The sequence below is a fragment of the Syngnathus leptorhynchus genome, chromosome 1 (assembly GCF_054491065.1).
Source record: "Syngnathus leptorhynchus isolate UIUO chromosome 1, UIUO_Slep, whole genome shotgun sequence".
Classification (NCBI taxonomy): domain Eukaryota; kingdom Metazoa; phylum Chordata; class Actinopteri; order Syngnathiformes; family Syngnathidae; genus Syngnathus; species Syngnathus leptorhynchus.
In genome coordinates, this window is record NC_141195.1 from 25,422,377 (window position 1) to 25,449,403 (window position 27,027).

The window sequence follows — 27,027 nt, forward strand, 5'->3', positions numbered from 1 at the left end:
AGAAAATCCCCCAAAGGTGGGCTGCGGAGCATCAAGTGTATGTTGGAGTGTGTGTGTGTGTGTGTGTGTGTGTGTGCGCGTTGGGACATTCCACTCATTCTGTGGCGGCAACAACTTTGTGCTTTCGGGCTGCTGTCAACTTGAAGTCAGCTTGGTTTGCGTTTACACTTGCCTGAAATGCTGCGAGGCTCTCGGCACATTTGGGGGGTTTGGGAAAGAATCTCAACTGTTAATAACCACGTAAACAATTCATTGAAATAGGACTTTTTGCTGTATGAAAATGAAAAGCAATGGTTTATGATTATTATGCGGTTGCAAAAGTGGCCACACCCTCTTCTAATTGTCCATGTGGATGTACAGAGATTCGACCAATTACATTCAAACTCGTGTGAAATTGTGGTAAAAAAATCAACCAAAAATAAAGTCCAGATGGTATTTTTTAGTTAGCATCCTCAAAAATCAGCTGGATGCCATTCAGAACATGGAGGATGCTACAAAATATTTTGGATGGAGCAAGCTATTCATCAGGAAGCAGATTTTTACTAATGACTGGATGTTCATCCAGGTTTGCTGGAAATGGAAGAAACACAGCTGCAGGAATTTCTGGCAAGTACAGGTTGTGTCCGTTATGAAACAACAATCTCCCTTATTTTTCATACGTGTGGGAAAGTGGCAGCCTCCTCTTGCTAAGTATACCGGATTGTGCTTTAGTCAAGTAGATGGAAGTAGGATGGAATGTTGTTGTGATAAGTTCCAAAGACAAGCCCATTTTTGCCAGAGAGCCAACGACAAAGAATTTAACAACCCCCCCAAAAAAATCATGCGAACGAAGCTTCACCGGAGGAAAGTTTCCTTTTTTTTTTTAATGGCCCAGTCTGAGCTCAGACCGAGTGTTTTATGGTGTTTATGGTTTGATATGTCTGAATTTGACTTTATGTACAGCACTTTGCATGCAGCTGTGTTATTTCCTCAAGTGCTCTATAAATGGAGTTGATGTGACTTGTCAAAGCTGCTTCAGTGTGTGCGCATGTGTGTAACTAGCAAATCAAATGTTTTGGCCATTTTGCTCTCTCGCTGTACCAAATGCGCTCTGACAACCAGTTGGATGATCGAGTCTGCCTTTTTCCACAAGTCATTATTTTTATTTCTTTTCTTTGATGATTGATATTGACATTTCTTTTTTCATGATTTTAATGATGTATGATTATTCATGCTATGGATATAGTATTATCAAAAAAGAATTCAAGATGAATTCGTGCCAGCCACGATTGGCCGTTCGTGCCCGCGATCATGCTGTGATTGGACCGGGACTATTGGGATTCCCTCGGTCCGAATAGCAAAGCTCTAATGGCTTTTTAAAGCAAAGAGAAGCAGGTTGTACCATGTTTGGGCAAGCCGTAGGGGTGCTTTGTTCATGTTGCCAAGCTACAACCATTTCAATTCACGTGGGGGTAATATCAGTGGCTTAACAACATTTTGGTGTGATAGACTACCCGAATGTTTTTCTTGGATTTTTAAACTGATGGGATTGGTTTTATGCCAGTATGTGCTAAATGATTGAAGAAGGTGGAAAACTTCTCGTTTGATAGACGAGAACTGGGATGGGCAACTGGCGTACTTCTAAGTGGCCCCTTGAGTCATTAAAAAAAAAAAAAGAGGGAGCTACTTCTGCAGACCTCCTTCCAAAAGTATTTTTTTCATAGCTATCAAAACGTGACTAGAAAAAAATGAATGTTACATATTCATGCTTAGGAATGGTTTGGGCTACTTTGTACTGCATTGACTCTTACTTTGTGTGCGTGTTTGTTTGCTAATTCGGCTTTTGAATAATCAGTCCGATTAGGGCGTCTACCTGAACTGTCAACTTTGAAACGTGTGGTTTACGCTTGTGGCCGAGTATGATGCGTAAATCAAATCAATCGTCAGTCTCGTGTGGCGGCGGCGGCGGCGGCGGCGGCGGCGGCAGCTTCCCTCGCGTTCTGGGAAAAAGCGTAGCATGGTGTTAAAACACGTCTGTGCACTTGCTTGCCTCAACTTAGCGCAGCCTCCTGATTTCTCTGAGGTTCCTCCCACCCACTAACATTCCTCACCTCCAAACGCCGAGCAACGTCCATGAATTTTCTTGAGCCTTTGTCCTGGTTTGGGTCGCGGGTGAGCTGGAGCCTTTCCCGACTGTCTTTGGGCGAGAGAAGCTCACGGGGCATTGGCACCTATGGCCCACTTTATGGGCACTTTTGTCTTCAAAGAAGCTCATGTGTAATGGTTTTGGAATCTTCTAAAATGCCTTTCATCTGTTTACGCACCGCCACCATAAAACATTACGGGTTTTTTTAATTCAACAATAATTTCATTCAACATAAAAAAAAAAATTGGGATTAAATTACCACTGTGTTGTTTTGAAACAAAATCAAATGTGTTCAAACAAAAGGTATTCAATTTAATAAGTGACGCATAATTGACTTCAAGGTTGGAAAAATACAAACATATATATGATATGTATATATACACATATATATATATATATATATTGTTTTGCTAGCTCCGTCGATGCTTCAAAACCAACTCTGGCCTGCAATAAAAATGGCTAAAATGGACATTTTGAGAAGGTCACGACCATAACCCGTGTCATTGACGCGAGTGTGTGGTCTTTGCTAGCGGACCTCCCTCGCTAATTTATTCCCGTCAGACAGCTATTTTATTTATTGCATGTTCTCTTCCTGACTTCAATTGCTCCAGCAGGACCATGCAACTGACAATCCACGTAACAGCTTGGTTTGCCCTGTGACATCATCAAAATGTTCTTTTGGCATTTAGCGGCGTTAGCTGTTCTGGTTGCACGTGCCAACACGGCCAGCTGTCTTTAATGTTTTCTTTTATACTGGATTGCCTTTCACATAAACATGATCGATGGATGGCTTCACCCACATTGACGCCCGAGGGTCTTCTGATGGCTGCTGGGAAAACCGCAAACCATCCCAACATTCCTCTCCAGCTTTTTTGTAGAAGCACGTCTTAGTCACATGACTCAAGAACCACTCGGTAATAATAATAAGACATTTATTTTTTGCAACAGTCACCATGACGAAAAACATTGAAATGTTACGTGTGCTTCAATCTAAATGAATCTAACAAACAAATTGAGCTAGTAAAAAGTGGATTAAAAAAAGAAACGAGAAAAAAAACAAAGACAACATCTTCAAGGCAGAGATGAAGATGGTGATGATCCACATGACAGTGTTTTTAGGCCTCTTATGACAACACTCAAATACAGACAGTACCTCTTTGGTTCCTTGAACGCACTTTTAGAAAAATAACTTTTTTTTTTTTTTTTTAATTTGATGTCCCGTGTTGGCAGCTTCACAGCTCCTCAGTGCAAATATTCCAATAACGGTGAATGGGAGGGGCCAGAGAGGCGTGACCGTGCGACCGTGCCGCGTTAGCCGAACGTTCCTTCCTTCCGCATGGAGAGCGATAAAGCAATGGGACTACTCACCTTTCAAGTATTGCCGATACTGATAGTTTGTCGCTGGCGTTCAGCTTGTCTGCTGTGTGCTCAATATGTTGCATAGCTTGTGTGGCACTTGTGACTGGTGAGGCGCCACCTCATGCTCACCGGAGGCATTTCAATCCGCCAGTGTGAGGGACCGACCGGCTGAGCCTCGGCGTGAGTTTGTCATTTGAAAATGGCCCGAGAGGTCACAGAGGTCAACTCCCAGCGTAATACAGTGGTATCTTGACTTAGGAAACACTTTCCAAAAAAATGCATTCTAAAAGATAAATATGAAAACACGGAGAATGTAAAACAAGTGTGTGAATTAAGCCGAAGCACACATCGTGTGGGGGCGGAGCCTTGTGAGTGACATCACAAGTTCTGTCTTCGATAGTTATACAGCTATTGAGAATTATAGCAAACATTTTTGTAGAATTGACGCTGAGGGGAAAAAATATCCTGCCAATCAAAAAAATAGGGGTTGGCTCCCAAAAAAAAAAAAAAACAACAACATTTTAGTTGTTATAAAATAATGAATACAATTGATAAATACCACGAATAAATAATGACAGTAAGGCAATTTCAAACCGCCCCTTTGACAATACAATTGTTCTAAAAGCGCCACTTTCAATTTTTCGGGGCGCTCGTAAGTCAAGGTACCACTGCGCGTGAACAAACATAAATATATGTACAAGCTTATACGCGAGCGCACGTGAGAGCGCGCACTTCTCCAGACGCTCCGCCGGGTTCCGAGCTCAAGCGCAGCCGCACTCCTCCACGATCATGTTGGGAACGTCTCGTTTGACAATGTTGTACTCGTCGTCAAAGTACAGCATGGACATGGTGCTCAGCCTGGTCGGGATGCAGCAGGAGTTCATGGAACCCGGGCTCATCCCTCGCATGCGGTACTGGTTCACCACCGCCGTGTGGAAAGACGACGCCGAGCCGGGGACGCCCGCCATGTAAGCCGGACACTTCCCTTCGCAGTAGTTCCCGAAGTAACCGGACGGCGCGATGATCCAGTCGTTCCAGCCTATGAGTCGGAAGTCGATGTAGAACTGCTGGCGGCAGCACAGACCGCCGCTGCCGTCGCATTCCAGTCCTCGCTTCCGAATGCGATGCTTGGCGTCCACCTGCCGGGCCTGCAGCACCAGAAAAGGCCGGTGCGACTCGTCGTTGCGGTTGAGGAGGACGGGCGCCACGCCCGCCGCCTCGCATCCGTCGCAGCGCACGTCCAGGTTCTGCCGCCGGTCGCCCCGCTCGAACACCAGGCGCACGGCCTGGGTCAGCGTGAAGGTGTGCCAGCCGCTTCGTTTCAGCTCCAGGCACTTCTCCACCAGGTTCCACTTGCTGCTCAGGCCCGGTTCCTGGTAGTACACCTTCACCGTCACTTTCCGCCGCGAGCGCACCTCCACGGGCGGTGGAAGCAACTTGAAGTAGAGCCAGAGGGTGGCCTGCATCACATCCAGGTTCTGGTTGCCCTCGTTGGAGATCAGGAAGAACAGACTGGACTTGGACGTCACCGGGTCATCTGCAACAGGTGGCACAACGCAGGACTGATAAAGTTAGGATGGCATTGGACAACTTGGGCTTTTCTGCTGTCTTGCTCATCTGTTCCTCCCAGTGGCCAATTAGAATGTTATGTACAATTGTTTGGTCCTGGGTGTCAAAGTCCAGGCCTGGGGGCCACCACATCATTTGATGTGCCCCACTAGAGAAAAATACAAGGCATTCGGACAGAAAATCTTTTGAAATTGAGTTGGGGGTTTTTTTTCAGGTTAATTTAATCCAAGGGACCTGAAGCAAGGATTTTATTCAAGAATACAAATATGACAAGAAATGAACAATTTGTCTTGTCTGTGCAAAGTGGACTCCCCCAGGCCCTGAATTTCAGTATCAAAGGCACTAGCGGTGTTAATTAGCATGGCTTCTCCGTCATCCCTGTTTGAGAGGGATATTTGTCAGAACAGTGTTGCGATGATGAGTGACTTAGGAGCAACGTCTTTTGAAGCTTGTTGCTACTTGTAGCGCACCGTGCTACTCGAGCCTCCACCTCTGACTAGCAAAAGTGTCTAGGTGGCTGATTTTCAGTTTTGCAATTCAATGTTTTGACGGAGTGCCAAATTTGCCTGGCAAACTGCAAGACGAGACGGCAGATTTTGAGCTTTGTTTTTCACCGTCCTAATAACGGACAGCGCCACATCTGGTCAGCGACCAAAAGAGTAAAGGTGCACGGCTACAGTTTACATGCTGATTGACAGTTGTCAGGTGAAGAAGATTAGAGCAATTATTCAAGAGCGAGCTTTGTGAACTCTGAGCGGAGCCGATTGAGAGTGACACTGAGATCCCGAGATAATCATAAACTTAAAGCTTCACACTTGGATGCACATCTTAATGCACACACACGTGCCAAGTGCCACTGGTTTCTGGAGATGCACACGGAGGCAGTCGGTTGCTGGCTGGCTGGCTGGCTGGCTGGCTGGCTGGCTGGCTGGCTGGCTCCGTTGGGAAGCCGCTCAATGCGGCCAGTCGCCTGCAACCATTCTTGACACAAACGTCTGAGGGCTGTCAAAGCTGACATCACGGCTCGCGTTTATTTTTTAGGAGTGTTCAACTTTTTTTTCCAGCATGTGAACATAACAGAAGTTTCCGTCAGTAACAGGTGTGACAAGAAAAATCACATTTCTAGTCACTTTCATATGATTATTATTAGGATGCCATGCATGCACTGTAAAAAAATTATAATTTGAAACATTTCAAGGCACCAAATGAATCCAATTTTCAGTTTCTTACGATTCCCATCAGTTTGCCCACCTAATTATTCCTTGTATTGTCCTCGGAGATAAAGAAATAAGCAAAAGCAACTCAGCAAATTGCTTTGTGCAAATTCCCCAATTGTGGCCTCCAAGTCGAAGAAGTAACTAGCCACCCACCCACCTTTTTCCGCAAAGCTGATGATCTCCGAGCTCTCTTCCAGAACGTCATTGCTCATCGGGTGCCCGTCCAAGTTGGGGATCTCCACCCTGCCGTCCTCCCGCAGCTTCCCGGCGTGGAGCTTCCGTAGCGCCGTCACCATGGCGGCCTTCGGCACCGGGTGCGTGATGTTGGGCCGCTTCCTCATCTGCAGTCTGCCCAAGATGTGCCTCTTGACCGCCTCCAACAAGTCGGCGTCCAGCCGGCCCGATTCGCCGGACTCCTCCGGCTGAGCGACGCCGCAAGACGCGCAGCTACCCCGGGACGGAGTGTGCGGCTCCCCCTCGCTGGTGGTACTGGGCGCAGCAGTGCTGAGGATGCAGAGGACGCAAGTGGAGAGCAGGGCCAATCGGAGCAGCCAACAAGTCATTTTCTGTTTGAGAAGGAAGAGAAGAACTTTGTTCCCGCTTTGGTCACGCTTTAAGTCATCAAGTCCAAAGTGAAGTCCAGGGAGCGCTCTGTTACATCACGCCAACACTTTGCCGCTCTCGTACAGCTCTAAAGTCACGCTTCAAAGGGAAAGCTAACCCGAAGCCTTCAAAGTATCCCACAAAATGTCAATCCATTTGAAAACTTGCGCCATTTCTTCACAAGTTCCCAAGCACGGTTGTTGCACTGTGGCCGAGGAGAGAGGAGGATGAGGATGAGGACGAAGAGGAGGAGGGAAGGAGGAGGAGGAGGAGGTGTGCCAGCGAATGAGTCCATTCTGGCATCTGGGACCCACGACGCACCGCACCGCACCGCACCGCACCACCAAGTCCTTCTTGACGCGAGTGGGAGTGGCCAGTGATGCTTTTGGGTTCTCAATGATTCCTCACGTTTCACTTGAACCTCACGTGAAACAAGAGCGGTGCACAAGTTCCTCGCAATTCTTTTTTTTTTTTTTTAATCCTCGGAACAATGACTGACTTGACCCGTCTGTGTTGCCCTATCGTTCAGGCAGGCAAAAGTCATCCGACGAGTGATAGTGCCGCGCAACGTCAGTCTTTTCACGATTACCTTTGTGCTGTAGATTATGTCCAACCATAGTCTTCTCCCAGACACTTCAAAACAATGATTCACTTTGGTCAAATGCAAAACAAACTCGTGTGTTTCCAGTTTTTAGAGCCCCTAACTCACAGCACAAGTGTATTGTTTTTACTTGAGTTAACTGGGGGTCCTACATTTGTATTCAACATTTCTTTTTGAAAGACAATCAAGAGTCGTTTGAGAAGTGAAATTTGATCAACGTATCTCTGATACTTGCATAATTCATCAGAAGTAGAACCTGAATTAAACTAGTGGTGCGACAGTGCCACCTTTTGGCGAGTCTATTGTAACTGCAGCGCTAGCTCTTAATCACCCAAACATTCAACTCATGGTGCTCTCAGTATCATTTCTCAAGAAATGTAACATGTAAATCCTTGAACGTGATGCCTCAAAACAATCCAAAGACGAATGTTTATTGATAAGCAATATAACTACTATATCAATCTGCGTTTCCCTCGACAAAGTGTGAAAAATGTGTTTATTTTAAGAAGAGAAATCTCAATGAACACCTCAGTGCGTCATGCGACGTCATATCCTGTCAAAGTTTTTCTCTTTTTTTTACGACAAAAAGATGTGTCACTCTGTGTACCTTTCCCAGACTTGTAAAATATAGAAAGGGAACCACATTTCTTTGAAAAAGTCTGACTTTGGGTGTAAAATTCCTAGTGATGAAACGTGAGGCCGTGAACGCGGTGGCATGTTGATCCATTTACAGTCAACAGTCTCCGCTCTCGCAGTAACGTTTTGAGCTGTGAAGCGTTAGCCCTCTTGTCGCTTTTCCATCTTTGGCTGCTCCGGCCACAACACAAGGTGGGGCACCAAAAGTCGGCTGCTCGTCCAACTTGATTTTCTATCCCTACGCTGTATGGCGGGCAACTTTGCAAACAAGTGAAAGAAGTACTAACAGGTGAGTTTGCTGGCGTTTTTGTTACAGTTCACTCGTGTTTCGCTTTGCGGACAAGCCGTAATGTCGTTTGTACTCAACTGGTTCTCCCTGAGGGAGAATGCGCTATCGGCACCAGCATGTCACGTGAGCGTCACTGGCCTCGGCCAATCGTCTGTCTCGGGGGCGTACTTAGAAAGGCTTAGATCCAATCAGAGTTGACCTTTCATTTGAGGGCGGGAACGTGTAAAAAGTATTTGGGGGCTTGTCGAAACTCGTTGATTGGCTGTCAGTTTGCTCACACATTTTGAATTGCTTGTGTTTGAGTAACTCCAACAATACACATTGTTTTCTTAGACGTTCGTTCATTCTGCCTCTTAGCATTTTTCAATGTGACGGCTGACACTTATTTCAACTCGATTGCTGCTATTCACTCTCGTTTTATGAACTCATTTGGCGTTCGATTGACTCAATTATAATTGATCATTGTATCATTAAATATCGCGGCCGGAGCCAATATTGTAGTTCATATTGTACGAATATTACTGGGACATATATTCATGACTTAGTGCAATAGTTTAAAAGAGATAATCAGCTCACTAAATAATGAAGAACACGTCTTGAGCATTTTTTCCTCATTCATTTCTAACGCCAGAGAGAGACTAGAAGAGTCACAGAAATAGACATCAAAGAAACCCGCAAGGCCCAAAAACCTCTTGTTGCAATTGGGCCACTTAGAAATCAGCTCATGGTATTGACAATTGGACATTGCATTGAAATGTTGACAGTAGGTTAAATAAAGTGGAACTGCAAACACTCAAGTGCACTTTAGGTGCATCCTAAATTTAGACATGGACTCGATAAATGTTGATAAACACTTCTCTAAATGGCTGTGCGATGCTTTGGATGCACTGGTCTGCGCAGGTGTCGCTGTGAGGTGTCATGGCCTCGAGTAAAAACAAGAACCAGACGTCTCTGGCGCTCCACAAGGTGATCATGGTGGGCAGCGGCGGCGTGGGGAAATCCGCCCTCACGCTGCAATTCATGTACGACGAGGTAAGATCGCCACGCTCCCGTTTCCCACTTTGCCACGCGTGTCTTTTCCATCACGATGTTTTGTTCGCAGTTTGTGGAAGATTACGAGCCCACCAAGGCCGACAGCTACAGGAAGAAGGTGGTCCTAGACGGAGAGGATGTCCAGATTGACATTCTGGACACGGCGGGGCAGGAGGACTACGCCGCAATCAGGGACAACTACTTCCGCAGCGGAGAGGGATTCCTGCTGGTTTTTTCCATCACAGAATACGAGTCCTTTGTGGCCACGGCAGAGTTGAGGTGTGCTCACCTTTTCAGCCAAGGACAAATACTTGGTTAACAAGCGCAACAAAGGATTGACTCCGATTATGATTGACACACATAACATTTGTATATGCCCCCACTAGTCAAAACAGATTAATTTGTGTGACATGAGTTAAGAAACAAAATGTATCCATTTTTAATCCACCTGAGTGGGCGGCCATTTTGCCATTTGCTGAAGAACACAAACAAGTCATTTGATTGGCTGCTTTCCGTAGGGAACAGATTCTGCGCGTGAAGGAAGAGGAAAGCATTCCCATGCTGCTGGTGGGGAATAAGTCGGACCTGGAGGAGCGGCGAAAAGTCACTGTTGAGGAGGTGATGGAAAAAGTCAACGAGTGGCGCGTTCAGTATGTGGAGACTTCAGCTAAGACAAGAGCCAACGTGGATAAGGTAGGGTCGCAAAAGTTCAAGTCACTTTTTGCTCTTTGGGTGGGCTTTTGTCATTTTGTCTTTACTATTTTGCCTCATTTCACCATCGGTAACATCAAGAACTCCACCATCTGGGAAGTCTTGAGTGTAACATCAAGAGCAAATATCCACTGAAAATGAAGCAATTACGGCTCTCTGATCATCCTGGCTTTCTCTCAGGTCTTCTTCGACTTGATGCGTGAGGTGCGCATGAAGAAAATGGCAGAGGGCATGGACAAAAATGGGCCAAGTGGAAAGAAGAAGAAAAAGCGCTGCTGCATTCTTTAACGCGCTCCATACAGAGCGGAAATGCTGCTGACGGCCGACAATCACCCAGCCGGCTCCTCTCAATCCACGTGGCCAGTTTTTGGCGTCCGAGCGAACACAGCTTACGATTGTGGTTATCCAAAACCGTTGACCTGTGTGTGGACATTTGCTTGCTTGCTTGTTTGGTTTCTGCTCACTTTCACGCCTTTTGATCATGAACAGATTTGACATTCTCCCCACGCTTCAGCGCTCACCTTCTAAACACGCCGGGATCAATCTACGTGTTCACTACAGACACAACATGGGAAAAAAACATGATTTGATAATAAAAGAACCTCACTTGTCTTTTGTATTTTCAAGCAGTTGTCATTGGTCAGCCGTGATGCCCCCCCCTCTTGAAAACAATGATGAATGAATCCTCAACACGGGCATTACTCTTTTCAAACAGTTGTTTAGTTCTTAGAAGCCACACTCTCTCCTGTTTTTCTTGCCTGTCTTCTCTCAGTATGAGTAATAATGCTTCAGTCCTCTTCTTCCTCGACAACCATGCCGTGTAGTTTGTCTCAAGGAAAAAAAAACATAACAAAAAAACAATATTCTACGTAGCATCTCAGAACGTTGTTTCCCGGTACCAACACCAGGGGTCGCAGTTTCTTTATTAATACAGTGTCGCTGGAGAGTCCCGGACTTTATCGTGACTGTCCAAAACACACACTTACAAAGACACACTTGATTCTCTGAGAAGGCGAATGTTCGACGAGACACAGGGTGGGAGGAAGAAACGCGGCATTGTAGACATTTTACTGCTGGACTTTCTGGATGGAGAACAAATGCCAGCATGCACACAATAGACACTAGGGAGATTTTTGTCTGCTTTGTGTCATCCCCTATTTTGTAATAAAAGCTGAAAGTCAGCACATACCAGCCACCTGCATGCCACCTGCATGTTTCATGTGTGCATGTGCGGAAAAGGTGAGCGGCATTTTATTCATCCGCAGGCTTCTATTGTGAATGGCATTTGATTGCGTGCCAAGTGCATGGAAGTCAACGATGTGATCTATTGTAGACACAAAAAGCGACCCAGCAATTTGCCAACTTCACAGAGGCGTAACTGAGATGTGTGGAAGGGGCCACGTCCACAGAGTCCACTTCAATACATTTAACACTTGCAGACGCAAGAGGCGGGTCAATAAATTGCGGCTGTCCTGTTTTCAAGTCAGAGCTATCTTGCTTAAGTCAAGCGTGCGGGTCCTAATAAGGTGGAAGAAAAGAAAATAGGGAGCATGAAGGAATGGAAACCAGGAAGCATTGATTCGATTTTCTTTTCCAAAACAAAGATCTGCACTTGGACTTAACTGCTTTTGCCCTCTCTGGTGATATGACAACACCTTTACTCATGTTGTAAAGGATATGACGTAGCACACGAATCCCAGTGGAAGTGGACAAGTGGATGTTGTCGCTCGTCTCCAAGGAAGAAGACCGCTCGCTATTCCCCAATGAGCATGTCCAACGACTGATGTTGTTGGAATGGCCCTACATGGAGAGCTGTAACGGCGCCAACGGGACTTTTCCAAGGCTGGGTGATGAGTCTGATATCTGTGAGTTGTGTTTTGAAATGACTCTACGCGATTTACGCTCGGACGTTTATTTTGAAACGGGCCACACTAGCAGGAAGCACATTGTGGTGAGTAACGGTTGTTCCTCCTTCGTTTGTGCTGTGGATCCAGTCTACCGGGGATGGACCTCGGTGCACGGGACGGGACGGCGGCCCAACAGAACCCAACAAAGCTGGCCAACTGATCGCTTCCAAGGAAACTGGAGTGTTTTCGGCAAGCGCGTTCCCGAGACTGAGCTTCGGGTGGCGGAGGCAAACAAGACGAGGCTCGGGAGGAAGCAGGCGCCAACGAACCGCTCCGGGTAGGAGCCACCAACCAGCTGTTCACAAACCAGATGTTTTGTGTCGGCAAAATATGAGCCACACTCGTGTTTGCTGTTGTCCAAAGTGACATTTTTTTTTTTTTTTTGAGCGCTCCCCCAAATTGAGAAGCCACGGCTAGCTATTTAGCTTTAGCCGGGGTCCGGCTAGCAGCTACCGTAGCCCGCTAGCAGCAAGGCCGTTGTGGAGTAATTGTCATGACTGCATGTGGCTCTGGAATCTTCTTTTGAACTCTATAAATCGGTACCGCTGTCCTCCTCCTTTCCTCCTCTGGCAGTCGAGACATGGAGAAGTCCTGCTCAGGCTGCTGCACATCTGTCAGCGCCCCCGAGTCAGGAGCCGGGAGACGGCGGGGACCGAGTGCCCGCAGCGGCCAGTAGCTACGGCACTGCTCAGTGGCTGTGAGTACCATCGGGGTCATGACGATTAGGAATTGGAGACATGTTGATACAATTTGTCTCCACCTTTTCAGTTGTTCGCCAAACGTCCCATCAGCGATGAATTACCAGCAGCATCTTGCCAATTCGGCCGCCATCCGGGCCGAGATCCAGAGGTTCGAGTCCGTCCATCCCAACATCTACTCCATCTACGAGCTGCTGGAGCGAGTGGACGAGCCCTTGCTTCAGACCCAGATCCGGGAGCATGTCATCGCCATAGAAGGTAGGATCGCGCCAAGGTTTTTGAAAAAGCTCTTTTGGAATTGTTGGATCAACGCTTTGGAAGTCGGGTTGCTCTGTGGGATGTCCTGGCCATGTGAGGAGCTAGGGATGTCTGTCACGAACGTGAGAAAGGTTCAGTCGTCGCTCGGGCGTGATGTTGAAATGCAAGAAAGGGAAAGGAGATTTACGGGAAATTTTGAACCGTCAAAATGGGTTGAACTGCATATGGGAGGTCATTCTGGATCTGATGTACAATGCATATTCTCCGTTCATATCATCATGCCTTGGATGGTTCAGTGGAGCTCGCTCACGTTTTCTGCAAATACTGCCGCACTTGTTTGTAGCAACATGTAGACATGTCCTGTGAGTCATGTCCATGTACTGATTGGTCTTCCTCATTTCTGCACGAGGACCGTTAAACGCTGCTTCGTTTGTTGTCTACCGTAATGTTTGAGTGAACGTCGGAGCATAAGGGAAAAATCGACTTTGCTTACGTAACGTAGTGGCTGAAATATCTGCACCTTTTGTGCCTAATGCAATTTCAACCCCACCCCCATGCAGATTAGGGCCAAGCGCAGACATTCAATTCCCCTCTCAGTTAAGTGCTTGTGTACTTTCTGCGCATCATCATCATCTGGTGCCCTGCAGGCCCATCTCTGTGCATAAAGCCCAGTAAGTGCTCGTGACGAGAGGATTCTAATGGGCATCAAATCGCGGCCGCGGCGGCGGCGGGAACGTGTCGATGGGCATTTCAAGTCCGACTTTGTCACTCGTGAAGTCATCAAACCCGGCAGCATGTAGTTAAACCTGTAGGTTAAACCGAGGTCAGAGGTCACTCACTCTTGTCACCAATTGATGGCGAGTCACAGAGAGTCGGGATTAGCGGCAAACACCACTTTTCCTTTTCCTTAATCCGCCCGCCAGACGCTCGTTGCCAAGCGGAGCTTCACACCAGTATGAGGGAGATTATGCATGTTGAAGTGTTTACTGTCGGTGCGTGTTTGTTGTTTTAGCAACATGCTAACGTGCTTGGAGGGGTGCCGCCGAGGTCCCCCACTGTCCAATCTGTGTCGTTCCAGACACCCTGCTGAGTCTTGAGTCTTTGTCTCTTCTTCTTTAAGATGACAAATCCCTCGACCCCCTTCCAAAGATGAGGGGCCTAAGCTTAAGTGACATTTTCCTTTCTTTCTATCTTCTTGTTTTGCGTGACAATGAACGACCATGACCCGCCGCCTCCAGACGTCCACCGTCGACAGGTGGTAGCATCTACACTCGAAGGAATTCCAATCGGTTGAAGTCGACAGTACTTTAATGGACGTCGACTAGTTGCCGACGAACGATGGACGTGATCGATTTTTGCAAACTACCCATCCCACTTTGCCGATATCGCCCGTTATAGTGAAACCAGATGAAATAAATTGTGCGAAATATTCCGCAGAGATCTTGATGAATGCCTTTTCTCGTTCTGATTGCTGAAATAGTTTACTGCAAATCAAAATGTAATCATATCAGACATTTTGGAGTATGAGACATTTCAGTGACAAAAAAAAGAAAACTTGGTCTGTCACAATAAAATATTTTTAGAATCAATGATTCTATTGATTATCGCGTCGATTAATCGAATACATTTTATTCGTGACAAAAATCAAATTTTCCCCAATTATTTTTTGTTTATTTGCTATTGCTTAGTGATTAAAAAAAACAACAGCTAAGCAATATCACACAATAAATCAAACAATCGAGATGATTTCTTTATTTGACTCTCTTTATCTTCCCAGTCGTATCTGTCCATAGTGTCTTCTCTCCTGATGGTCAAACAGAAAGGCGCCCACCTGATCCGTGATGGATCATCTATCATGTTTTCAGGATAAATGAAACAAACGGAAGCCAAAGGTCAAACGGAAGCCACAAAGAGCCCTCGGCCTGGCTCATGAGCTGACGCCGTAACCATAGAAGCACCTAATGGCCTCAATCAGCACATTTGAGCGGGCAGTGCGAGCGAGCGCCACTCGACAAGAGCAAACAAAAACAAACATGACACAAGCCGATTAGTATCTCCATTACCGCTCGCGTGTCCTTTTCAGACGCAACTGTCCAAAGCGGGACATCGCCGCGTCCGAAGAGCACTTTCACGCGGCTTTTGCGGCTCGCCACCTTCGGTTAACTACATGCGCGTCTCAAGTGTTTGACTTCACACTCCGTTCATAGACTGGCAGCGTCTATTGGTCACCACGTGCGCTGACTTTTGCCGTCCTGACGATTATATGCGTCATGTTGGCAGCTGCAGTCGGCTTCCCTGTTCTCCAAACGCTCCCCAAGCAAAAGGAAGCACCGGACACCGACCCAAACAATAGCAGAGGCTAGTCCCACACGGATCGCACGCGGGTATTAAAATAGACTTCCTGTCCTCGGCGCAACAACGCTCCCGTATCTTCCTGTGATGGCGGCGGGCGACTGGAAAAAAAAAAGCTCCGATACCACGACACGGATACCGATCTGACCTAAATGTACTCTGCCCTCCCTCGGTATTTTTAAGGCGATTTTAACTGCTCGTTAGGATAGCGTCCAATATTCTAATATTGCTTAGAATATCGAAAGAGTTTTGCCAAAAGAAATGCAAACAGCACTTGATGTCCATCCGTGTTGTAACGTTTTTTGCACGACAAATCAGACATTTGTCCCGTGCAAGCAAATCATTTTTTGCACAGTCATTTTCTGTGGTTGAAATGACCATCACGCCACTGAAGGCACTATAGGGGATAACCAGCACTCACTTCACATTCCGAGGGCACGACAAAATAGATGGTGCGCTCGCTGTATTTTTGATCATCTGTCATCTGATCCCTGGAGCCACGCCTCCAACGACCAAGCATTGTGGACAGAACAGAAAATGTGGAAAGACGAGATTTCCCTCAAATTGGGAGAAGACACAAGCAGTTTGAATGAAACATAAACATGAGCACCAGGTAGTGTCTCTAACTTGAGAACCTGACATTTGTTCTCTTGGGTCACTGTACAAGACTTATTTTACTTCGGACTATAGTTCTTGCGAATATTTCCGATTTCATTCATAATGGTTTAGTGCCGTGCGTCTTTAATGGAATGTTTACACTCCAAACATGCCAGACTGCAGCCTTTTTTCCTTTTCATTCTGGTCACTGTGCCCTCGTTCGTCCACGTGTATTTGCTTCCAGACGTGTTTATTTTTAGTAAGCGTTCTTTTACATCCAGCAACGACATCTTGTGGCGATAGTTGAGTCGAGGTGCGCTACTGGATGATGCTCAGCAGGGGGCAGCAGTGAGTAACATTTGCTGCCTGAGACGTTGATTTATATAGCACGAGGAGATGTTGCGTTTAACCTCCCAAGTGAACCGCAATAGAACAATAATTGTAAACTTGTATTCTTCTGAGGATGAGTTGTGTATCCTGTAAATTGCAGAATATTCTAGTTTCAAAGTGACAAGGTCAAATGTTCCAATGATCTTCTCTGGGTGAGAAGAAAGCACAATCAACAAACGAGACGTGAATGTAATAGTCGCTGGAGATGGAAATGATGTGAGCTTCATACTTGTTGGAAGATTTTTTTTTTTAATGAAGTCAATGAAAAGAGAATTGTAAGAACCTACAAGCATTCAAGCCAGTGAACTCTGTGGGGGGTTCTGGTGGTGAGCTGAGAGAAGATGTGGGCCACAAAATGTAGGTCACACACATTACTAATGTATTTGTTGTATTTGTGCTCTTGTCGTTGCCGGAGCTTGTCGCTTGCTCCCATCTCGGAGAGCAACGTAACTCCAGATCAGCTGTGAAACGTCAACCACAATTTGACCTCAAAGCTTTCATGAAGCCTCGGTGGAGCAGAGGATGCTCATGAAGGTCGACAGTTACATTTGACAGAGATTCTCTTGGTGCAGTTAGCAGCCAAAGCGGGCGGCTGGTTACCATGGCAATTTCCCCGCGTCTAAACTGGTTGGGCGACAGCCTTGATTCTCTTCTTCTATGCAAATTGACGGCTGCTAATGTGGGAATGTGATTCTTCCTCTCATTGAGTTGATTGGGGTTTTTGTTGTTTCGTTTTGATGGCACTGGTGTTGATGAGCTTCTTCCTGGCAGCAATAGATACTCCCCAACCTGCCCTCCCCCTCTTCCCATCGCTGACTGACTGACTGACCCAGTTTTACTGTCTCTAGGGGGTGTGGCAATATGGGGGAGGGAGATGATTTCAGGTGTGCGTGACACGGTGAAAAATAAGAGGTGGAATCGGTGAACTGGGGAGAACGTTCACGGCATCCCAGTTTCAAGTTGCACCTTGAAGGTGACCTTGCAGATGGAACATATTTTGACATGGTTAGAGAACCTCACAAGGAATGAGATGACTCACCTGCTCCAACATGGCTGAAGTGCTGTTATTTTACAAACAGTTAAGATCAATGCAAAGAACAACAAGTGGGTGGAAAGTGCAAATAAGAAACAACAGAACTGTTGGAAATAGGGAAGCCGATTCATGGCTGCACACAACAGGCACCGTTTTTGTTTTTGGTCACAAATAACACCAAACAACTTATGCCCCAGCATATGTTGTAGTACTGCATAATTACTCATTTTTAATGAAACTTGAACACGTTTTTTTTCCCTGTCCCCATGTCCCTCCCTCATCTCTGCCAAATGAGTAATTCATTCATTGAGTCGCTCAGTTGCAAGCAAGCAAGGCAGGCTGCTTGCTCCGGGCGTTGCTGACAAACTTCATTGACAGCACAAAGTCAAACCCGAAATGGATTTCAGGGAAATGGACTGCGGCCAAAGAGCAAATCGCTCAGCCTCAGCAGGAAACAAAATCACTCCAGGATATCGGAACAAATCGCTCATGCTATTTTATTTCATCGTTAATGGAAAGCGCTTATTTGCGGGGAGAGAATCAAACAAAGATGGCTAAATCGAGCTCACTGATAATGCTGCTCGGAAGATCCGTGCCATGTTTTATCTGCGCCGCTGCGTGTACGCGCGGGCGCTCGTGCGCGCGCGCGCACAGCTGAATGCAATGGAGGCGACAGCATCGGGACGGTTGCGAAGGGTTGACGGTGGCCCTCGTCTTGAGATCAAGCTGATTTCAATGACAATGACGGCCGAGTGGAGGTGAAAAGCGCAGCGGGGGATGCAGGCGCGCGCGCGCACGGTGGCACCAGACGCCTTCGCACCGCACCGCACCGCACCGGGGAAGAAATACGTTGAGCTTCGACTTTTGGAATTGCGCGGCTTTGACAGCGCGACACTCAACGAAAGAAGGTGGAGCTGCGAGCTGCCGTAGGCGAGGACACCTGCACGCTGTTTCTTTTTTTTCCCTTCCTTCCTTCCTCCACCCTTTTTTTTTTTTTTTTTTGGAGTGTTTGCGCAGCCAAGTGAATTCTATGGGGATGAAGGCGGAATGTATTTCCTGTCCTCTTTTTGCGCCTTTGGATGACCGGAAAGTCACTCAATAATTCTCATCGCTGGTGCTGTTCAACTAGTTGAACGTGTTGAGGAAATGTGCACACTGATGGTTTAACCATGTGAGTTATTTTCACGGAGACTTTGTCGAAGATGTGCTGAGTTTCTGAGACAGGACTTGGCAATTCGGCCATGTTCCTTCTGGATGGGAACTGTACTGAAGGGATGGAGAGAGGGACGGCTCAGAGGAAGACGGTGTATCGCATCTCCCTCACGCTAGTGAAGAAGGAGACATTGGAGGAGGGACGCGACGCATCGGACAAGCCAAAAGTGGGGATGGTGAGGGCCTTCAGGCATCAAGCCTCACTGGAGGCCCAGCGCAGTGGCCTGCTAGAACAAGTGCAAGAAGTGGAGGATGAATCTGATGATTTGTCATCGCAAAGCCACATGAGGAACTTCAGGACGTATAGCACCGGCCAGCTGGAGCTGGGGAGGCTTAAACTGGCTCGCAAGCAGCAGCTCCAAATGACAAAGAAAAAAACGAGTTGGCAGGAATCTCCCCCCAGACTTGAGGAGAACATTTGTGCTAGAACCGATTCTCCTGGGAACGTGGTGAGTAGCGGCGTGATGAAGATGAAGCGACTCTTCAAGTCAAAGAGTTTGGAGAAGAGCCCTGAGTCATTAGACCAAGGCGAGACGACGCCACACCTAAACGGAACGTCACCTCCAAACGGGACAGCAGAGACAGCACCTCAGCGGGAACCCGCCGGCCTGCTGCGCCGCAGCTTCAGCTTTCGACACTGGACAGGCAGCGAGCGGCCGCGTTTGCAAGCGCTAATGAAGGACAAACACCAAAACACTTCTGCCCGCGTAGACCGCCATCTGGAATCCGCCAGCCCGAAGGACGCCGAGTTCCAGAGCCCCGCCGCCCGCCCTCGCCTCGGCACCATGGAGAAAAGCCGAACGCTGGAAGTCGGTGCCATCCTGAACAAAACGGACCCCGTGTTTGAGCTCAGCTGCTGGGAGAGTGCGCACGGCGGGAAGAATCGCACGCTGGACAACAGTGACCTCCAGGTTCTGGCCCAGCACGAGGACGGGGCGGCGCTTCGGAGAGGAGGACGCTCCGCTGAGAGGAGGCTGCTCCGCTTCTTCAGCGGCATCTTCTCCCGCAGGGACGGGACCGGTACCTGGACGCCGGTGGGAAGCCCCGGCGCGGTCCGTTCCCTCCGCCACAGAACCGCTCCTTTGCAATCCAGCACAGAGAGTGTGAATGGAAGCCCAGGCGGTAAACAAGCATTTTGTTTGTGTGTGTTTGGGGGGGGGTTTGTTTAGGACAGGTGGGTGATGTTTGCTTGAAGCCGCCCGCTGTTTGCCTTTCATTACTTGGAGCTACGTGTAGTTCATATCTCAAGTGCAAACACGGGCGGCCCAGCTTGAAGAGTGTGAGCGAGCGTCTGTGCACGTGAGGAGGTGACAACGTTGAGATAACCGGCATTTTCCAGACACAAGTGGAAATAAACTCAAATAGCAAAAATGAGGTCATGAGGGAAGAGGAAGAGCCCAGAAGGGGACGCTTTGCATTTGAAGCCATGTTTGGGCATCTCGAGAAAGTCAAATCTGTGTTAAGCATCATCGGGTCGAGGCGAGATGAAAAGCCGCTTCCTCGTTCAGAAGCAAAAAGTAGAATTCCGAGAGACCTTCTGTCTGCCAAATGGCGAGCAGAAAACATCGCTGGTGACAGGAAGCAGCTCGCCGCCATGTGTTGTTGATTTACAGTGTGTGTGTGTGTGCACGCTTCAAGTCACACGGTTCCCTTCTTTTGCTCTCAAGTGGCAGGATTTCGACACGCGTGTCATATTAGATCTTCCAAATGACTTTGTCGAATCGAAAATAGGAGCAAAATGTTTGTCCTTCATTCACTGAGCGACAGTGGAAAGAATTGTTGTCCCAAAAGTAGCTTTGGCAAGACGTGGCCAAAGTGGACCGTTGACCTCCCCGCCCGATGTCACGGGACCCGACTGCCTCGGGGCGGCCACTTTGACGTGGAAAGCAGAAAAAGACACTAAGTTGAGAGAATGTGACACTTGAGTGTCACTCTGCTGGCGTGTGCAACTCTGTCAACCCCCGACCTCAAAATCTTCCCAACGGGCTTGATGAACCCTGACAGGAAATCTGGCAAGTTTCCCCAATGCTCCAAAGGGTCCATATTCTCCACAAAAGCATTTTAGTGGGATAAATGTTTGAGCGGCGGGCGAGCGCCCTGCCCTGCCCTGCCCTGCCCTGCCCTGCACTGTACTGACCCCATTGGTGTGTCCATACAGTATGTTGTGTGTGTGACCTACATCCACAGCCATGCAGAAGTAACGTGAGGCGCACATGCACACACATCTGATCAGAAAGATGGAGGCGTGCTTCCCTTCTTCATCTCCCCGCTATCGTTTTGTTTTCCGGGAGTAGTAGGTGATTTTATTCCGAATATCTGTGACAAAGAAGCAAAGGGCGGAGAGTCTCTGTCAATGACTAAATCAGCCACATGGCCGGCCGGTTTTCTTTTAGCTACAATTGCGCCATGTCAACAAAAATCATACACAAATGGTTGTTTCCAGATAAGAACTTCAGGCATTGCAGTTTTATTGACGATTGCTTGCGTCCAGTTTGGTTGCGTCACGCCGTATGCGTCCGGGCCGGCCTTCCCGCTTCTGGAATTCCCACGGTTTGCTCGATTACAGATATGGACGCGCAACGGCTCGCTCGCTCTTCCCTACTTGGCTGCCAATTAGCCATCTGCCGGCCGCAGTTATCAAGTGGCTTGCCAGAGGTTGTGTGGAGGTCAAAGAGTGTGAGGGGTATGTCTGTGTTGGTCACCCTCCTCCCCCTCGCCACCACGTCCTCTTCAGGACCAAATTAGACCTTGTGGTGAGCGTACGTGAGGCTTAGATGGCGTTGAGCGGCTTTGTTCAAACTATGGAGCGGGTGCCATTTGCAGGCCCTGTAAAATTCATTTTAGCATGCTTCTAATTGAAAGAATGATCAAACAATTCTGTATTCATTCTTTGAAGGAAGAACTTTGGACAGGGAGGACCTGCAACACGTCAAAGCACTTGAACGCGGCGGCGGCGTCATTAAGGCGCCTTTAGCCGCTTCCATTCCATAATACGTTTATTTGCGTCTGTCCACTTTGTTTTTGTCTACGTAGTGGTGGCCAGGCCAGGCCAGAAATCCCCCCACCCCCTGCTGCTTAAAGCTCTTACTGTATATCAAGCTGAAATCCGCCAGGTGAGGCGTCACTCTCCCTTCTTCTCTGCGTCCGCCCTCGAGAGGAAAAACAGATAAACATTGCTTTACACCCTCGGCGCCATTTGCATATTCAACCCGGTTAGCAGCCGGCCAATGTGTCACGGTGGCTCGCTTTGATTCGGCATGAAATGAAAACGGCTAGCGTGGTGCCAGCTGTGTGCGTGCAAAGCTGGTGGGGGGGAAGGGGGGGGTGGATCTGGTGAGCGTCGCCATGATATGTAGGTCAGTCGGGATTTATGCATAGGAGCTGTTTCTTGACATCCCACCGAGTCCTCCCAATTGCTTTTTTCAAAATTCACACCGAGCAGCCTCTTTGTTGTTGTTTCTCGTCAATGGACTCGAGACGCTCTCGGCTCACGACGACGCACTGGGCCGCAATTGTCGTGCCACTTTGTTTCATTTTCTATTTTCAAGTCATCTGGACAGATCAGATTTGGGACTAGGGGTTCGCTTTATAAACGCTATTGTACAGCTCCAAGTTTGATTCGACCATTGATGTTGCGAGCTCTTATGAAAAGGTCAATCATTTGGCATGACCTGTCTGCATCCCCATAAAATTTCGCACAAGATTTGGTTCTGCTAGATCTGAAGTGTGTTGTTAGTGTGAAGGCGAAGGCCTTCACACTATTGTTATTCTACTTTATTTTTCTTCTTCTTATTATTATCCTACTTTATTCCTCCCACTTTTTTGACACCTAACTACTCCCACATGCTTTAACCGATTCACTCCATTCCAACTTTCACACGTTCCAAAAATTCACGGCATGACTGCTAGTATTTTATTTGTTCATAACATTTACCGTTTTTGCATAATTAGCAAATTTGTGCCTTAAAATCCCCCATTCATTCTTAATGGCACATTAGACACGAGCGACGTTCAGGAGTGAGTTCAAATTTTGACATCTGACAACTTTTTTCATGATTTCTTTCCTTAACTCGTTTATTTAACTCTTTTATTTTTTATTTATTTATTTTCCATTCATTCATTTAGTTATTCATTTAATTTTAAGTTAAAAACATCATTTTACCGTTTTAACGGCATTTACCGTTTTTATTTCTTGTTTAATATCACCATTCCACCGCAGCAACACTAAGCCGCTGTTTAGCTCAGAAAGAAGACAATGATCCTAAGAACACGAGCCACGTCCGCGAGCGAGTTCGAGTCCCGGTTGGACATAATTTTTTTATTCATTAATTCTTCATTCATTCAATTTTAACACATTTTAACAATTATTTTCATCATTCATTTAGTTTTTCATTTAATTTTAAGTTAAAAACATCATTTTACCGTTTTAACGGCATGTACCATTTTTATTTCTCGTTTAATATCATCATTCCACCACAGCAACACTAAGCCGCTGTTTAGCTCAGTAAGAAGAGACTGGAATTTGAAGCACGAGCGCTGTTCCCGTGCGAGTTCGAATCCGGCTTGACCAATATTTTTTTTTCATTCATTCAATTTTAACACATCACTTTAATAATTATTTTCATCATCATCATTAATTTAACATTTTTATTTTATTTAATCATCAATTTACCAATTTTATGTCATTTAATCATCATTTCGAGTCCCACAATAGTGTGAAGTGCCTTCGCCTTCACACGCAATTTCTCCAGAAATTGCCAATTCTAGTTTTATTTACATTTTTGGAAAATGCCACCCAAAAAATTCAGACATCAAGATTAAAATGGTTGCGGGCCAAAATATGTCCTCTTGAATGCTAAAATGAGAAGACATCAATGCAAATGTCCCTAAAAACAGGAAACAGCTGAATCAACATCCTGCCTGGCAGCGAGCGGGCATCTGTGGAAACCTCTACAATGTCCTCCTATGTGTTTGGATTCTCCTGGATTCCGTCCAGACTGATAAAGATGACCGTGTGGAAACTTGGCCGCAGTCGTCGTGAGGGGCGGGAAAACCATTTGAATGGGAACATGGCTTTTGACTTCAAACCAGTGGAACTGAATCGATTGGTTCCACTTTTGAATATATTGGAATATGTTTTGATATCATAAGAATCTAATTCCCGAATCGAATCGTTCCACAAAATCCAAGAGCTCAGGCCGCCCCCCCCCCCCTCTTTCTAGTGGGTAGCGAAGGTTTGGTGTAGCGTTACAAGTTTGACGTCTCAAAGCATCTTGGCGTGAAGCACTCCACAAATGATGGATATTTGTAGGTCAGGGCATGTTCTAGATATTTCCTGGAATGGTCGCACGACTTGAGAGTGCAAGCCGGGCCAGCTTCTTCAGTACCTGGAGGGCTTTTAGCACATCTCGCAGATTGCGGCTAATGAATTAGTGAGGAGGTCTGGAAGGGCTGCGGCCTACTGGCCTACTTTGTGCATGTGGACCAACGTTTTCTCTTTAAGTAGACACACATGCAAAATTCAAAAAAAGATAGTCTGACGTTCCAAAAAAAATTATTTCAAAGTAGAAAAATATTTTAGGTCAAACAAAAATGATTTGAAGCACAAAAACATTGCATATAAACTTATACATTGCTCATCAGTCCAAAATAAAAAAAAATGCAGCCGAGTCCCCGAATATCCGCAAAAGTTCCATTCAACATGGTAAATGAAAGGAGCCCTTCTCTGTTCCAAAAATAAAGTCGAGATTGTACAAATCTGATCTCAATAGCCTTGTGTTCGCTTTCCATTGACAAAACGCAAGTTTACATCAAATCTGCTCGCTTTAGTCTAGGTTACGCTCAAATGTATTTTTCCACAGTTATATTTAGTTCCGCGTTAAGAGGCGAGGTTTAATTTTGCGATTTGTCGTCATTTATTTTCATGGAAAGATTGGCAGAATGTTGAAGCACAATGCTCCGCTTAGGACAACGTGAAGTTGGTGGTGGTGTGCGAGTCCATCCACAAAAAAAAAAGATGCCTTGACGCTAGTGATTCAATCGAGTGCTTCAAAAAATGCTGAATGTATTTTTTATTTTTTTTTGTCTGGTTCAGATGCATTTGTGAACAGCCAGGAGTGGACTCTGAGTCGCTCTGTGCCGGAACTCAAAGTGGTGAGCTGCCCCGCCCGACACAACTCCCGCCCAAATGTGTGACCTTTCCTCTTTATTGAGAAAAAAAGGTGCTCTCGCTAACAGGGCATTGTGGGGAACCTGGCCAGCGGGAAGTCAGCCTTGGTCCACAGATACCTGACGGGAACGTACGTCCAGGAGGAGTCACCCGAAGGTACAAAGGGATAAGTTCTGCAATTTGTTTATTTATGACTCTTATTCATGAACCACATCTGACCTATGAAATTAGCAAAAGTGGTTGAGTACACTCTCGTACGGAATCTTCATAGCATTCATTTGATGAATTTGGTGGGAGGCTTGGAAGACAAAATCTTTCATCAATACCTTGCAAAGAGTAGCCTAAAATATGTTTGTGTTTGTTTTTAAGTCTACATTTAGCCGTAGTCCGGAAATTATGCTCGTCAGAAACTTTTCAAAACGTTCACAGGATAATAACGACAAAAGGCTTTTATTGTGGAAGATTTAGTTTCGCATTTATGTATGAGATCAACTGATTTATATCTCACAGCTCGTAATTTGGGCTCGCCAGCTGGAGGTCTAAAGCTTTTTTTGACCGTAACTGTTTTTATTTCTTTCGATGAGAGCACGGATCAGCCGCTGGCCAAAACCTGGGGATATTTTGCTGTAAACTTTCTCGTTTCTGATGGCCACTTCCAGTCTCCTTTGTACTCCTCCGACAGCTCAAGTCTGTCCACATCTGTGTTAGCTTTTTGTCTTCAACCGTGTATGAAAAAATGTTTAGTCAAAGCAGAAGAGCCGTAATCTACCAAAAGGTGGGCACCCAATCGCAATCGTTCTTCATTGTAGACTCCGCCCCTAAGAAAACATTTGTCTCAAAGATGCCCCCCAACTCTTATTGAGTAGGCAACACATTTTTCTCTCTGATGAAAATTTGATGGATTTGATTGGCGAGCGCGCCGCTTCAAACTGTTGCTGCGCTGTCGTGTGGCGGGCCAAAAGCACTTTGTGTGTTGTTTTCAAATTCCTGGAGCCTAAAAATATGCGTCTCCATTCCCATGCCCATTGATTCAGAGCTGAGACGGACGGCGGCGGCTTTGGAACGGCGCAGCAACCGCAGCGCCACAAAGCCGCTAACCAGAACTATTCTGAGGCTGCCGGCAAAGCAGTAGCGGCTCGGCTCGGCTCCGCGCTGTGTTCACGGACGCTCAGACAACAAAGTATGGCGGCCGAGCGGCGTGCGCAGCCGTTTGAGCCTCTTTTCAGCGCCAAGCCAAGCGTGTGCAAATAAATTGCACATTTGGAAGCGAGCTGAATTTACAAATGGAAACACGTGGTGCTTCCTCATTTTTAGAAGGTGGCCAATAAGCTTTTCATTTGAATGCATCACTCCCCAACTTCTTGCTAGCCAGCCTAAAGGTGGAAGATTTGTTCTCTTCACCTTTCACCTGTGTTGTTGTTGTTTTTTTTTCTCCTCCTCTGTGTCTTCTTCTTGCTTCTCGGTATACTAGCTGACGTGGATGCAGGTAACTATCCTCCTCTTCTCCTTCCTCTTATGTTCAACACGGTTGCAGCAGCCTGACGAGAACAGCTTGGATTCCATTCGATCACCTCGTGAATTGGTTCTTTAAGGCAAACGATCTAGGTGTAAAACGAACAACACCGAACCCCAAGCTCAACTCGTCGGGATGATACGACCGCCCTCTTAGTTTGCTCTCGGTCCCCGTCTCATCATCATCAGCCGTCATGAATGATAGAAGTAATCTTTCCGTCAGCATTCATAATCTATCATCGACATCCGAGGATTTGGCCTAGCCAAACATCTCCCGATTAGAATTTCATCCATCCAATAGTATCATTCTAACTAAAGTAGCTGATATAGTAGCCCAGTTGGCTCAACGGATGATGACTAGTCTGATGATGTCACGCGCAAAATGCTTCTTTTAGGTGGACGTTTTAAGAAGGAGATGGTGGTTGATGGGCAGAGTCACCTGCTGCTCATCAGGGATGAAGGGGGCCCACCGGAGGCACAGGTAACTTTGTGACTTTGTGTCATCTGTCCACGATGTGATGAGCCACATTGTTCATTGGCTTTTTTTTTTTTTCCATCTGCAGTTTGCTCTGTGGGTAGATGCAGTCATCTTTGTCTTCAGTCTGGAGGATGAGAGCAGCTTCCAGACCGTTTATCATTACTTCAACCGTCTTGCCAACTACAGGAACGCTGCCGACCTGCCCTTGGTCTTAGTTGGCACGCAAGGTCTGAAACGAACACAAATAATGAATCCACAAACGCGTTGCATTTATATTTT

At 46.6% G+C, this 27,027-nt stretch overlaps 4 protein-coding genes across 5 annotated transcripts in view; 3 read left to right on the forward strand and 1 right to left on the reverse strand.

Moving 5' to 3' along the window:
- Window positions 1-3,057: 3,057 nt before the first annotated feature.
- LOC147063050 (inhibin beta B chain) lies at window positions 3,058-6,833 on the reverse strand. Its single transcript, XM_085923533.1, has 2 exons — window positions 6,428-6,833; window positions 3,058-5,021 (listed from the first exon to the last, which is right to left on the reverse strand). Exons 1-2 carry the CDS (start codon window positions 6,831-6,833, stop codon window positions 4,246-4,248), a joined length of 1,182 nt encoding a protein of 393 aa, XP_085779659.1. The 3' UTR covers window positions 3,058-4,245.
- A 1,279-nt stretch (window positions 6,834-8,112) lies between these two features.
- On the forward strand, window positions 8,113-10,754 carry LOC147063051 (ras-related protein O-RAL-like). The gene is made up of 5 exons (XM_085915065.1): window positions 8,113-8,399; window positions 9,300-9,431; window positions 9,502-9,710; window positions 9,950-10,124; window positions 10,323-10,754. Exons 2-5 carry the CDS (start codon window positions 9,318-9,320, stop codon window positions 10,428-10,430), a joined length of 606 nt encoding a protein of 201 aa, XP_085771191.1. The 5' UTR covers window positions 8,113-8,399; window positions 9,300-9,317; the 3' UTR covers window positions 10,431-10,754.
- A 1,057-nt stretch (window positions 10,755-11,811) lies between these two features.
- On the forward strand, window positions 11,812-14,577 carry LOC147063052 (uncharacterized). 2 transcript variants are annotated; one of them, XM_085923798.1, is made up of 5 exons: window positions 11,812-12,007; window positions 12,137-12,326; window positions 12,623-12,746; window positions 12,818-13,005; window positions 14,126-14,577. In XM_085923798.1, exons 1-5 carry the CDS (start codon window positions 11,993-11,995, stop codon window positions 14,227-14,229), a joined length of 621 nt encoding a protein of 206 aa, XP_085779924.1. In that variant the 5' UTR covers window positions 11,812-11,992; the 3' UTR covers window positions 14,230-14,577. The 2 variants fall into 2 exon arrangements, with proteins under 2 accessions (XP_085779924.1, XP_085780008.1); XM_085923882.1 differs by having other exon boundaries at window positions 11,813-12,007; window positions 14,244-14,577.
- A 1,305-nt stretch (window positions 14,578-15,882) lies between these two features.
- agap1 (ArfGAP with GTPase domain, ankyrin repeat and PH domain 1) overlaps window positions 15,883-27,027 on the forward strand; it is a 35,569-nt gene continuing 24,424 nt past the window's right edge. The window contains exons 1-5 of the mRNA XM_085923406.1: window positions 15,883-19,711; window positions 24,684-24,742; window positions 24,827-24,914; window positions 26,666-26,751; window positions 26,834-26,975. Of these exons, the coding sequence (XP_085779532.1) occupies window positions 18,619-19,711; window positions 24,684-24,742; window positions 24,827-24,914; window positions 26,666-26,751; window positions 26,834-26,975 (1,468 nt within the window). The 5' untranslated portion in view covers window positions 15,883-18,618. The remainder of the gene's footprint in view (window positions 19,712-24,683; window positions 24,743-24,826; window positions 24,915-26,665; window positions 26,752-26,833; window positions 26,976-27,027) is intronic.

Excerpts from the sequence above, each read along its gene's own strand:
- LOC147063050 (XM_085923533.1), bottom strand. The coding sequence starts at position 6,833 with ATGACTTGTTGGCTGCTCCGATTGGCCCTGCTCTCCACTTGCGTCCTC. Across the intron at positions 5,022-6,427 it reads CATCAGCTTTGCGGAAAAAG|ATGACCCGGTGACGTCCAAG; the intron begins GTGGGTGGGTGG and ends CACCTGTTGCAG.
- LOC147063051 (XM_085915065.1), top strand. The coding sequence starts at position 9,318 with ATGGCCTCGAGTAAAAACAAGAACCAGACGTCTCTGGCGCTCCACAAG. Across the intron at positions 9,432-9,501 it reads TGCAATTCATGTACGACGAG|TTTGTGGAAGATTACGAGCC; the intron begins GTAAGATCGCCA and ends TTTTGTTCGCAG. Across the intron at positions 9,711-9,949 it reads GTGGCCACGGCAGAGTTGAG|GGAACAGATTCTGCGCGTGA; the intron begins GTGTGCTCACCT and ends TGCTTTCCGTAG.
- LOC147063052 (XM_085923798.1), top strand. Across the intron at positions 12,327-12,622 it reads GCGCCAACGAACCGCTCCGG|TCGAGACATGGAGAAGTCCT; the intron begins GTAGGAGCCACC and ends CTCCTCTGGCAG. Across the intron at positions 13,006-14,125 it reads GCATGTCATCGCCATAGAAG|ATGACAAATCCCTCGACCCC; the intron begins GTAGGATCGCGC and ends TTCTTCTTTAAG.